This window comes from Pseudophryne corroboree, chromosome 2 (assembly GCF_028390025.1).
Source record: "Pseudophryne corroboree isolate aPseCor3 chromosome 2, aPseCor3.hap2, whole genome shotgun sequence".
In the NCBI taxonomy this organism is placed as follows: Eukaryota; Metazoa; Chordata; class Amphibia; order Anura; family Myobatrachidae; genus Pseudophryne; species Pseudophryne corroboree.
Window position 1 is genome coordinate 1,037,819,975 of NC_086445.1, and position 13,007 is coordinate 1,037,832,981.

At 44.2% G+C, this 13,007-nt stretch overlaps 1 protein-coding gene across 2 annotated transcripts in view; it reads right to left on the reverse strand.

The window, feature by feature from the left end:
* The window catches only part of TIGIT (T cell immunoreceptor with Ig and ITIM domains), a 105,755-nt gene extending 102,507 nt beyond the window's left edge, over positions 1-3,248 (reverse strand). For both annotated transcript variants that reach the window (XM_063950552.1, XM_063950550.1), the window contains exon 1: positions 3,129-3,248. In XM_063950552.1, the coding sequence (XP_063806622.1) occupies positions 3,129-3,189 (61 nt within the window). In that variant the 5' untranslated portion in view covers positions 3,190-3,248. The remainder of the gene's footprint in view (positions 1-3,128) is intronic.
* Positions 3,249-13,007: the final 9,759 nt, after the last annotated feature.

Sequence of the window (13,007 nt, forward strand, 5' to 3'; positions counted from 1 at the left end):
CCCCATCCCCCTTGGACTCAAACACCCCCCACCACGCCTTTCAGAGCATCTGTCCCTAGATGTAATTTTTAATACATCTGGGTGATCATGGCTAATAACTCAATAAATAAATGTTGTATTTTTATTCTAATACAGTATGATCTGCATTCCCCATAGTGTCCTATATGCTGTTTTTAACATACATGTGTGCGTATGTGTGGTATGTATGTATGTATGTATGTATGTATGTATGTGTGTGTATATATATATATATATATATATATATATATATATACACACATATCACTATATATATATATATATATATATATATATATGTGTGTGTATTTATATATATACACACACACACACACACACACACACACACACACACATATATATATATATATATATATATATATATATCTAAAACGACAAGATTCAATCCCTGCGCTGCATGTCCGTGTTTCCAGAGTCTCTTAGAGATTGTTATTCCAGTGCTGCTCAATCCAACTCCCAGCCAGGGAGTAAATGGTATTGGTGCTAAAAACAAATAAGGAGAGCGCACTGGTAAACGTAAAATCATTCACTTTATATAGAAAAAGTAATATCCACATACATTGCAGTAAAAACTTCCAAACTCCGTAAAGTCCACACGACCAACAGGATTGTGCTCAACCGAGCTGGAACTGTCTCGTCGGCTCCGGACCCGGCGGGTGACGTCACAACGTCCTCAGCAAGTAGCCACGCCCAACGCATTTCGACCTACCACAGTCTTCGTCAGGGGATGTGGTTAATGTGCATAGGCACGATGTTATATACCCATTCCGATTCATAACAGCTGTTACTAATTAATTGTACTTCATAGTAATGCACTCACATTTCACGATTGGATCAAAACGGCCGATTATCCATACAGGCTTTTCAGCAAAAATTGTCTATCCCATTTATTGCATATCCTTTGACTTAAATTTTATTAAATTGCAAATCTCCAGAGTAGTTTAATTGCTAAAGGCAGTTATCCCGTAGTCTAGCTGTCTGCTAGCAATCACAATTAGTCCCAGCTGTTCATTATAAAGCAGAAAATGGGATTGACACTTCTCACTTCACAAAGTTTAGAATAGTCGCTACCACTAACAATTCATTTTAATACTACATATATTTTAAAAACACTACTAGCATATACACATGAACCATAATTTAAAAATATTACCAAAGATATCACAATGGTTACAGAGGCTTATATATCTAATCATATTGTAAACTATATTTTGATAAATCACGCTACTGCTGTTTATTTGTCTGTTTCCAAAATACCCTACTAGCATGGATTTTTAGAAGGGATTTTTAAAAGATGAATCAACTCGTAACTCGAATCTTAGATTGCTAGCTGAAAAGGAGGAATTATTTCTTATTATTAGGCTGTAACAAAAAATGTGTCAGTCATGAACCCCCCCATAGATCCACTCGTCGGGATTTAGCCGCTGCCACGTTTGGATCATCAGAAGGGTCCTGACTTTCACATTAACAGTTTTTAAAAAACCTACCTTTGGTAATGAGAGGCAGATTTTTATGCAGGAATGGAACCAGATATTAGAAAATAGTTCAATGGATTTAATGAGGCTTATCATTTTAGAAAGAAAAAAGGAATTGGTTGAGATAGATAAAGAAATGAGTGAACTAGAGAAACAACTAGATCCCATTAAAGATCTAAAAGAGCTAAATGATCTCAAAAGTGAGGGGGATATACGTATTAAAAAATTAGAGAGCGAGATTTTAGAAACGAAGGTTAGTAAGTTCAAACGGGATACGATTGATTATAGAGAGGGAACAATTAGAAACTGGCCTAAACAAAGGAGGGATTGGAATACAAATGTGAAAACAAATTATCAGCATAAGACTCAGTATACAAATAAGAGGTTTCCTAAAGGTAATGAGAGAGAAGGTGATAGGATTCCATTGACAAACAGATTTGAAACATTAAAAACACCTGATTATAGAAAACAGAATACACATTTTTTTTCAGAGAGATCGCAATTGGAGGGAACGGAGAAATTTACACAACAGGGAACCAAACCCCAGTCCAACATTTGGGACAAAAAGAAAGAAAGACGAACAAAGAGAGGGAAGAGAGGAGGACAGAGGGGTAAAAATGAGGAAACAGAACTCCCAGTAAAAACAGATGTCTTTAATTTATCTGATCATGTGTTAAGTAAAAATGAAATTTCCCTGTTGTCAAAGGGTTTATCCTTTGCCCCTAATACTGCTCCAAAAGGTTTTGAATTATTTATAGATATAATTAAACTACTCTGGAGATTTGCAATTTAATAAAATTTAAGTCAAAGGATATGCAATAAATGGGATAGACAATTTTTGCTGAAAAGCCTGTATGGATAATCGGCCGTTTTGATCCAATCGTGAAATGTGAGTGCATTACTATGAAGTACAATTAATTAGTAACAGCTGTTATGAATCGGAATGGGTATATAACATCGTGCCTATGCACATTAACCACATCCCCTGACGAAGACTGTGATAGGTCGAAACGCGTTGGGCGTGGCTACTTGCTGAGGACGTTGTGACGTCACCCGCCGGGTCCGGAGCCGACGAGACAGTTCCAGCTCGGTTGAGCACAATCCTGTTGGTCGTGTGGACTTTACGGAGTTTGGAAGTTTTTACTGCAATGTATGTGGATATTACTTTTTCTATATAAAGTGAATGATTTTACGTTTACCAGTGCGCTCTCCTTATTTGTTTTTAGCATATATATATATATATATATATATATATATATAGTGATATCTATATAGATAGATAGACAGACGTATATATATATATATATACACACTGTATCATCTGTCCTCAGAAAGGTGGTGTGCTGGGTAAGTCCAGTGATTTAGGGGTAACAAGGTTACATTATATCTCCTCCCCCCAACCTAAAAAAGTTATGGCGCCCCTGCACTAGAGTTTATTCACTGATGAGTGCTGCTGTAGTTGACTACTGTATGAGCTAAGAATTTCCTAGCAGCAGAAATATAGAGACGCTCTATTATGTTTTGTGTGTATGTGTGTATATATAGATAGATACACACACACACACACACACACACACACACACACACACACACACACAATGGAACTTGTCTTACCGGTTATGTGGAGGACGTAGCAGAACAGCAGCAGGCTAAGGTCAGGACCGTGTACAGACATAGCGACGCACTGTGGGGGGGCATCACACGAGGGGTCCTCAGCTACTGCATCCTACAAGTTACAGCTCAGAAGCAGTAGCGACTGTGAAAGGGGAATTAACTGATGTTCTGTCCAGTGCACAGAGTAAAGGAAACTACTAACCTCAAGCACAAGGCGGTGGGGGAGAAGTAGAACACGTAACACCACAACCTGAATTTCTGTACCGCCTGTTAGCTGATAAAAGCAGAGACTGTTTTTCTGTAGGTGACACAAGTGACAAAAGATGCTGCAAATCTGAGGCAAAGGGTGGAGAACGCGGTAACCGCGCTCACGCCACAGACTAGAGACAGACACCTGTCCATAACACTACTTACAGGACACGGCACAGAGGGATATCTCCAATCCTCTATTCTGACTGTGACGGCAGATAAGAACCACTTCTAGTTTGCCTCTTTTAAACCATATTGTTACCTCAAACCTTATTTGATCCTTATTTCTTTGCAAGGAGATCCTCATGTCTATCCCATGCATGTTTATATTGCTCTACTGTCTTCGCCTCTACCACAGTGGCGGAACTAGTGCCTGTGCAGCCGGTGAAATGCACCAGGGACCCGCCGTACTGAAGGGCACACTGACTCATTACATGCCGCCCGCCTGCATGCTGTAAGCCGCCAGTCCCGGTAGCCAGTCCCGGTAGCAGAATGAGCTTATGAGATGAGCTCAGCTGCTGCTGTGGTCCAGCCAGATGGTGGAGGAGGATGCAGAGCAGAAAGCTTCCCAACCCCTCACTGCGCAGTGCATAGGGTCTCGGCGCCTCCTCCCCGGGCGACGTCACCTGGTTGCGCAAAGGAAAAGGCACGCTGCCCACAGAGACGGAGAGCAACACAGCCTACTCAGCTGAATTCCATGAAGTGGACCCGGGCATCCTCTTTACTGCTCAGTGCACCAGGAGACCATCAGGAACCAAGGGAGTTGGTCCGCTGCAAACTGTCTAATGCTCCTGCTCTGCAATTAGAGGCATCAAGTGCACCCCCTAATTCACACACTACATATATATAATGTATAATATATATTGCATATCGCCAAAGTCTGTTTGGGTGATTTGAAGAACATCAGTATTATTTGGTATATGGTGCCGATGGAGAGCTCTGCAATTAAAAATATTGCCTAGCCAATTGTAGTTAGGTATAGCTGTCTTTGGGAGGTATCCAATTAGAGTCGATCAATTTTCGGCCGATGGAAACAGCAGATACCACGATTAATGACCGATGGTCATTATTGCGGTATCCTATTACAGGACGAAAATGGACCCTCGAATGCACTAAAACACAAGGGATCGGGGATAAGTCCCCCATCCTATGTGTTATCACAGCTCCGGCAGCCTGGGGCAGCTGACGCATAGTGCGTGATACGTGCCAGCATTGGTCCAATAAGAGCCCATCTTGGCATAATGCAATCACACCGCTTCCTGGTTCGGTTCCCCACAGCCAGTGCGCATGTGCGGCCATCAACCGGAGCATGTTTCTCTTGGGGCTGACAGAGAGGAATCCTTCAGATCCCTCTCCAGAAGAATTTGTTGAAAAGTAGCCAATAGGCTTCCGCCTCCTGGAGATGGTGTTACTTAACGTAGTAACGCATGGTGAACGCTTCGCATTCCAGAGCTTGGTAAATCTGATAACTTCACGTCCCCCATAGAAACCTGCTGTCGACAGAGGCGGCACTAGCGGCGGTGCATCCAGTGCCTGCACATCTTATAATGTGGAGTCTGCACATCTTAAATGGAGCACTACTCCATTTAAAGTTCTGAGATAGTAATATTCACTAAATAAACCATCCATCCATCATTCCCCCCACCCCACCCGCATACCACCACATATTCTAGGTATCATTGCACAGAACACAGGCTCTGGAAGTTGCATATTACGGTCATCAGCCACTAACCTCTACCACTATCTCTACAGGAAACAGAACACAAATAGATCCCATTAGTGCTCCAGGTGCCCGGTTATACTTCCTCTGTGGTCAGCCCTGATGATATTCTCTCCGAAGTCTCCTAATGAGTCACAGGTGGAAGTTATTTCCCCGACGTGAAACCAATATCCATAACAACATATCCTATCAACCAGGGCTGCCACCAAACATTGCGGGGCCCAGGACTGATGGAATAGGCATGGCCTCCTAAGGGCCAATTATTGTGCCTTTTACCCATTATGATAGTAAATGGTGTCATTATATTTTACCTACATAGCTGCCATACAGTATTTAATGAATAAAGACTAGCATATAGTAAGTATTATAAACAGGCTTATGATATAAAGTGGCTTATAAGAAGGCTTAGATTTATTAGTAATAAAGAGCAGGAGAGGAACCTGAGGAGGTTGGTGGCCAGTTACAATTAAATTAACAATCTCCGTAGTGCAGAGAAATTTGCCGGCCCCCTCTCTGTCGGGGCCCAGGACTGGAGTCCCAGCAGTCCCCCCCCCCCCTGTTGGCAGCTCTGCTATCAGCTCACCAGCAGCTGGTGGCATGAGGCACTGCTCAATAGAGAACTGATAAACTGAATATTGGATTCATCATCTAAAATTGATGCCTCACTGTTTGCAGGTGATACACATTGGGGGAAATTTACTAAAGGGCGGTTTTATAAAATGGACGGTTTTGAAACCGCTGTATTTACTAAAGGTAAAACCAACAGAAACTTGTTAGACACGCCGTCAGGCACATACATCGCCATCCCGATTTTTCATTAGTATAGATTAGGAACTTTCTGATTTATCAAGCGGTGGTTTTTAAATACGCAGATAAAACAGCGGAATAACCGGACAAACAGTAGAAGTGGTTGTGACTAGCGATATACTGTAACGTAGGCAATATGCTGTTTGAGCTGTGTGGCCAATCAGAAGGTGAGGAATCCCAGTACACGTTTGGGGGCATATGTATCAAAACATGGAGGGAGATAAAGGGGTCTATATAGTAAGCCTGGGAGAGAGATAAAGTACCAATCAGCCTCTACCTGCCATGAGACATTCCGTGTTTGAAAAATAAAACTGACAGTTGGGAGCTGATTAGTTGATACTTTATCTCTCTCCAAGTCTTAGTATTGATGGAGGAAAATAACATGAATAATCCTCTTTTGAGGGCAATATAATTAAATTTATATAACTGGATGCATGCATAAATACTGATACACTGATTGAGAGCATTAATAATTACTAGCTGATGTTCCTGGTTTCAACGCGGCAAAGGTTTGCTGGGCGGAACATTTTACCCCTTCTCACCCACTAGAAGTGATATTTGAAAATCCCTGCTTAGTGGGTGGCTGCAAATAACGGTCACAGTTTCAAGACCACCCAGCAGGTCTCAAAATCCAGGTCACCTGACAGGAGCACAGGGAGAGTTCACCAACTGTCACATTTTCCAGAGCACAATGGTGATGCATTGCAAATGTCAGGCGGACGTTTTGCCACAAAGCCAATTACAACGCCAGAAGCTACAGACCAAGACCTTTAATTTGGTATATGATGTGCCCAGCTAAGACAACCGCATCATAGAAATACGTCACTCAAAAAAGTCATCCTTCTGCTATTAATATTAATTTATAAATATTAAAGGGGCAATATTAATGAATCGTTAATTTATGTTACAAACATACATATACATTTATATAGGGGGCAACATTTCTTATTTTATGGCTCTATGTATGGTGCCCGCATCATACAATGACAAATTGTGCCCCCCTCATAAATACATTTTGTTTAACACCAATTAACAATGACTTTATATTGCTTTCTTGTCCCCATAAGAATATTAATAATGTAATTTTCCTTCTTTATCAATACATAATGATTGCCTTCATACCTGGTGTGGTGTTGTGGCAGGTTTATGGTGGTTTGCAGAAAACTGCAGATGAGTAACTAACTATACAGAGAAATTCCACATTGCTGAAAGCACTAACAAACCCCCCATTACTAAATGTATTACTTTAGACCTTTTTTTATAACCTACAGAGGGAACGTTTTTGTTTTCTCATCTGAAATGTCTGTAGCAGAGGCAGAAGCTGCAATGTCCTCCTTCTGTTCACACTGTAACTCCTCCACAAAGTCCACCTATCCTTGGTCTACGGTGCGAGCAGACTATGGGCCCCCAGGCCCGATACGAGGGAACGCGTTGCCTTGCTGCTGGGGATCTGGCAGACGGGATGCACTGTCGGTATAGTGGCACCCAGTACAGTGACACAATCGGCATCCCTTCTTATGGGATATTGTATGTATACCTATATAACGTGGTGCTTTTGCTAATCTGGGAAACACAATGTGGTGTAAGGGAAAACGTTAAGTGGAAAATACGATTGATTTGCATAAAAAATGATTCATAACCAGTGCTCATTGCTGCAGGGATGTGTCCAGACACGTTTTACCACTGAAATGCCATCAAAATTAATTTCTTGCAAAAGATCCCACTGAGGAGGTCACAAACTAGTGACGAAACGCGTTGGAATGATATCTATAAAAAAACCAGACCCCTTCCCCATCACCGTTTGATGATTTATTTACTCTTTACTAAAATATAGATTGTTTTACTTATGGTACTTGTCTACTTTTTTTTTGTCTATTTGTTTTTTTTTTATATCAATGTTGTTTCCTCTCCTACTTAATTATTTCATGTCCATGTATCTGTCATTGTACACATTTATAACTCTGTATAACAAACGCCACCTGTACTGCCATATGCAGACTCTGTGTGCGTAATATTGACTAAACTGTGGTTTTCCCTTCATTCTGAAATCATTCAAAATGGCTGCTGTTTGGCGACCGGACTGAGACGAGAATGCTGAGGCTACTGTACGCCTGTATTCTGATGTGGACGCAGAGATGTGCGCAGGTCAGAGTTGCTCATAAGTACTTAAAGATGTGCATACATCCTGCGACGCATGCGCGGTTTGTTTATAGTGGCGCGTTCAGGCTGAGGGTTGTTTGGGGGAGGGGATGAGGCAGAGACTGGGTCCATTCCTCAAAGCAGAGGCGTGTCGCATCCGTTTTGTGAGAGCGCCAAGGTCAGTGTCTTTGCCTGGTGACGCAGATTTACGGTCCTCGGCTGCGGACCTGAGATGGAAGTCTAAGTAACCAGGTTTACCCAGATGACCGACGGTCCTGCAGAGTGATCCAATGGAACAGCGGATCACGGGAGCTGGCAGGAGGCGTCTATTCATACCAGACGCATCCCACCGCATTAGCATATGATCTGTACGGTATTGTACAGCCGCTTCCCTGCAGCTCTGCATTACAACGCTGAATCAGGCCCTATACACGTATTAGATGTCATTTTCAAACTAAGTTTTCATTGATTTTGTGTCCAAGATATTTTGGTAGGGTGCAGAAGAAATATGGAGGAGGACAATATAGGGGGCACATAGATAAGTGAATAACTCTCAAATTTACATAACTTTTGCAAAACGTGTTCAAAATCCTGTATATAGAAGTTTACTTGAATCCTATATTATGCACTTCTGTTTGTCCTCATATGCATATAGCACATCTATGATCAGATTTGAATGACCCCCTCTAATCCATGCTCTCATCATCTCCCGCATTGATTATTGTAATAGTCTCCTGACCGGTCTTCCCAAACATAGGCTCTCACCACTACAATCCATTCTGAATGCAGCAGCAAGGGTAATCTTCCTCGCTAGACGTTCATCGTCTGCAGATCCGCTCTGTCAGTCCCTCCATTGGTTACCTGTATTCTACCGTATTCAATATAAAATACTTTTACTTACACACAAGGCCATTAACCAAACTACACCAACGTACATCTCTTCACTGATCTCATAATATCTCCCAACCCGACCTCTCCGCTCTGCATCTCTAATCCACACGCATTACTTGTTCACACTCAAAATTACAGGACTTTCTTCAGGCTGCATCCACTCTGTGGAATGTCCTCCCATGCACAATAAGACTCTCCTCTAGTCTCTCTCACACGGGGCCGGCTCCAGGCACATTTGACTGGAGCGGCCGCGCAGGGCGCTGGGTCTGTAAGGGCGGCCGGCCATTTCTAATGTGGTGGCGGCCATCAACCAATCAAAGCTTGCGGTTCGGCAGTCCATCAGGAGTCGCAGAGCCGCGAGCTTTGATTGGCTAATGGACCAGCGCCAAATTTGAGATGCCCAGCGCTGGAGACACACGGGAGATCATCAGACAGTAGGATTTTGATAACCTACAGGTAAATCATTTTCTCCTAGTCCGTAGAGGATGCTGGGGGCGACATCAAGACCGTGGGGTATAGACGGGATCTGCAGGAGACATGGGCACTCTAAAGACTTTTCATTGGGTGTGAACTGGCTCCTCCCTCTATGCCCCTCCTCCAGACTTTAGTTGTAGGAACTGTGCCCAGGGAGACTGACATTTCGAGGAAAGGAATTACTTAACTAGTGGTGAGATATCTACCAACTCACACCCTCAACCATGCCGCACACATGGCATTCAACATAACACACGCCAACAGGCATGAACCAAATGCAGCAACATGCTGAAACCAAGATAACACAACTTGTGTAATTCTAATAACTAAACTGCAGGTAAAGTACGCACTGGGACGGGCGCCCAGCATCCTCTACGGACTAGGAGAAAAGGATTTACCGGTAGGTTATCAAAATCCGATTTTCTCATACGTCCTAGAGGATGCTGGGGACGACATCAAGACCATGGGGTCTATACCAAAGCTCCAGTACGGGCGGGAGAGTGCGGATGACCCTGCAGCACCGATTGACAGAACTTGAGGTCCTCATCGGCCAAGGTGTCAAACTTGTAGAACTTAGCAAATGTGTTTGACCCTGACCAAGTATCTGCTCGTCAAAGTTGTAATGCCGAGGCCCCCCGGGCAGCCGTCCAGGATGAGCCCACCTTCCTAGTGGAGTGGGCCTTTACTGACGTCGGTAACGGCAATCCAGCCATAGAATGAGCTTGCTGAATCGTATTTCTAATCCAACGTGCAATAGTCTGCTTGGAAGCAGGACAGCCAATCTTGTTGTGATCATACAGGACAAATAGAGCCTCTGTTTTCCGTATACGAGCCGTTCTAGCAACATAGATTTTCAAAGCTCTAACCACATCTAGAGATTTTGAATCAGTAAATGTGTCAGTAACTACTGGCACTACAATAGGTTGGTTTATGTGGAAAGATGAAACCACATTCGGAAGAAAATGTTGACGAGCCCTCAACTCTGCCCTATCTTCATGGAAGATCAGGTAAGGGCTCTTGTGAGACAAGGCCCCCAATTCAGACACCCGCCTTGCGGATGCCAAAGCCAAGAGCATTACCACTTTCCAAGTGAGAAATTTCAGCTCTATCTTTTGTAGAGGCTCAAACCAATCCGATTGAAGGAACCGCAATACCACGTTAAGGTCCCATGGTGCCACTAGAGGCACGAATGGAGGCTGGATGTGCAGAACCCCTTTCACAAAGGTCTGAACCTCTGGAAGAGAGGCCAATTGTTTCTGGAAGAACACTGACAAGGCCGAAATCTGGACCTTGATTGATGCCAATCGGAGGACCGCCTCCACACCATCCTGAAAAAAATTGAGAAAACGTCCTAAGTGAAACTCTTCCGTAGGAGCTTTCTTGGATTCACACCAAGATACATATTTTCTCCAAATACGGTGGTAATGTTTCGACGTTACTCCCTTTCTGGCCTGAATAAGGGTGGGGATGACCTCCTCGGGAATACCCTTCCTGGCTAGAATACGGCGCTCAACAGCCATGCCGACAAACGTAGTCGCGGTAAGTCTTGGTACACACACGGCCCCTGCTGCAGCAGGTCCTCTCGAGGAGGAAGAGGCAGTGGATCCACTATCAGTAACTGCTGAAGATCTGGGTACCAAGCCCTTCTTGGCCAGTCTGGGGCAATGAAGATTGCTCGAACACTTGTTTTTCTTATGATCCTGAGTACTTCTGGGATCAGCGGAAGTGGAGGGAAGACATACACTGACGGAAACACCCATTGGGTCACCAGTGCATCCACTGCTACTGCTTGAGGGTCTCTCAACCTGGAACAGTATCTCCGAAGCTTCTTACTGAGACGAGACCCCATCATGTTTATTTGAGGAACTCTCCAAAGACTTGTCACCTCTGCAAAGACTTCTTGGTGGAGGTCCCACTCTCCTGGATGGAGATCATGTCTGCTGAGGAAGTCTGCTTCCCAGTTGTCTACTCCCGGAATGAATATTGCCAGCAGAGCTTGTAGATGTTTTTCTGCCCAGCGGAGGATTTTTGTCGCCTCTGCCAGTGCTGCTCTGCTTTTCGTTCCGCCCTACCTGTTTATGTATGCGACTGCTGTTACATTGTCCGCCTGGATCTGCACGGTACGGTCTTGAAGAAGATGTACCGCTTGTTGAAGGCCGTTATAAATGGCTCTTAGCTCCAGAACGTTTATGTGAAGGCAGGATTCCTGTTGTGACCCACGTCCCTGGAAGTTTTCTCCCTGAGAGACAGCTCCCCAGCCTCGGAGACTTGCATCCGTGGTTACCAGGACCCAGTCCTGAATCCTGAACCTGCGTCCCTCTAGTAGGTGAGAGCCGTGTAACCACCACAGGAGCGAAATCCTGGTTTTTGACGACAGGATTATCTTTCTGTGCATGTGTAGGTGTGACCCCAACCTCTTGTCCAACAGGTCCCACTGGAATACTCTGGCATGGAACTGCCAAACTGTATGGCCTCGTAGGCCGCCACCATCTTCCCCAACAACCGAATGCACTGATGGATCGACACACTTGATGGTTTCAATATCTGTTTTACCATTTTCTGGATTTGCAGAGCCTTTTCCAGCGGAAGAAATACTCTCTGAACTTCTGTGTCCAGAATCATCCCGAGGAAAGACAACCTTGTCGTCGGTTCTAACTGTGACTTTGGGTAATTTATGATCCACCCGTGTTGTTGGAGTATTAACAGAGAGAGTGATATGTTTTGTAACAACTGCTCCCTGGATCTCGCCTTTATCAGGAGGTCGTCCAGATAAGGGATTATATTCACTCCTTTCTGACGAAGGAGGACCATCATCTCCGCCATCACCTTGGTGAATACTCTCGGCGGCGTGGAGAGACCGAAAGGTAACGTCTGAAATTGGTAATGGCAATCCTGAACCGCGAATCTTAGATAAGCCTGGTGAGGAGGATAAATGGGAACATGCAGGTAAGCATCCATTATGTCCACCGACACCAAGTAGTCCACCTCCTCCAGACTGGCAATCACTGCCCCAAGTGATTCCATCTTGAACCTGAACCTTTTTAGGTAACAATTCAGATCCTTTAGATTTAGGACCAGTCTGACCAAGCCGTCCGGCTTTGGAACTACAAAGAGGCTTAAATAAAAACCCCGCCCTTGTTGTGACAACGGTACCAGGACTATGACCTGGTCTTGACATCATTTTTGGATCGTCGCTGTTGCTGCTTCTCTTTCTGGAAGAGAAACTGGTAAGGTCGATTTGAAAAATCGGCATGGGGGAACGTCTTGAAACTCCAGCTTGTACCCCTGGGATACTATTTGCAACACCCAGGGATCCAGGCCAGACAGAATCAAATCCTGGCTGAAGAGTCTGAGACGTGCCCCCACCCGAGCGGCCTCCCGCAAGGGAGCTCCAGCATCATGCTGAGGATTTGGCAGAAGTAGGGGTAGACTTCTGCTCTTGGGAACCTGGAGCCGCTGTGGGCTTCTTTCCCCTTCCCCTACCTGCAAAGAAGGGGGAACCTCTCATCTTTTTGTATTTATTGGGCCGAAAGGATTGCATTTGCGGGTGATAGGTCTTTTTTGCCGGTGCAGGCGCAGAGGGCAAAAATGCCTACTTA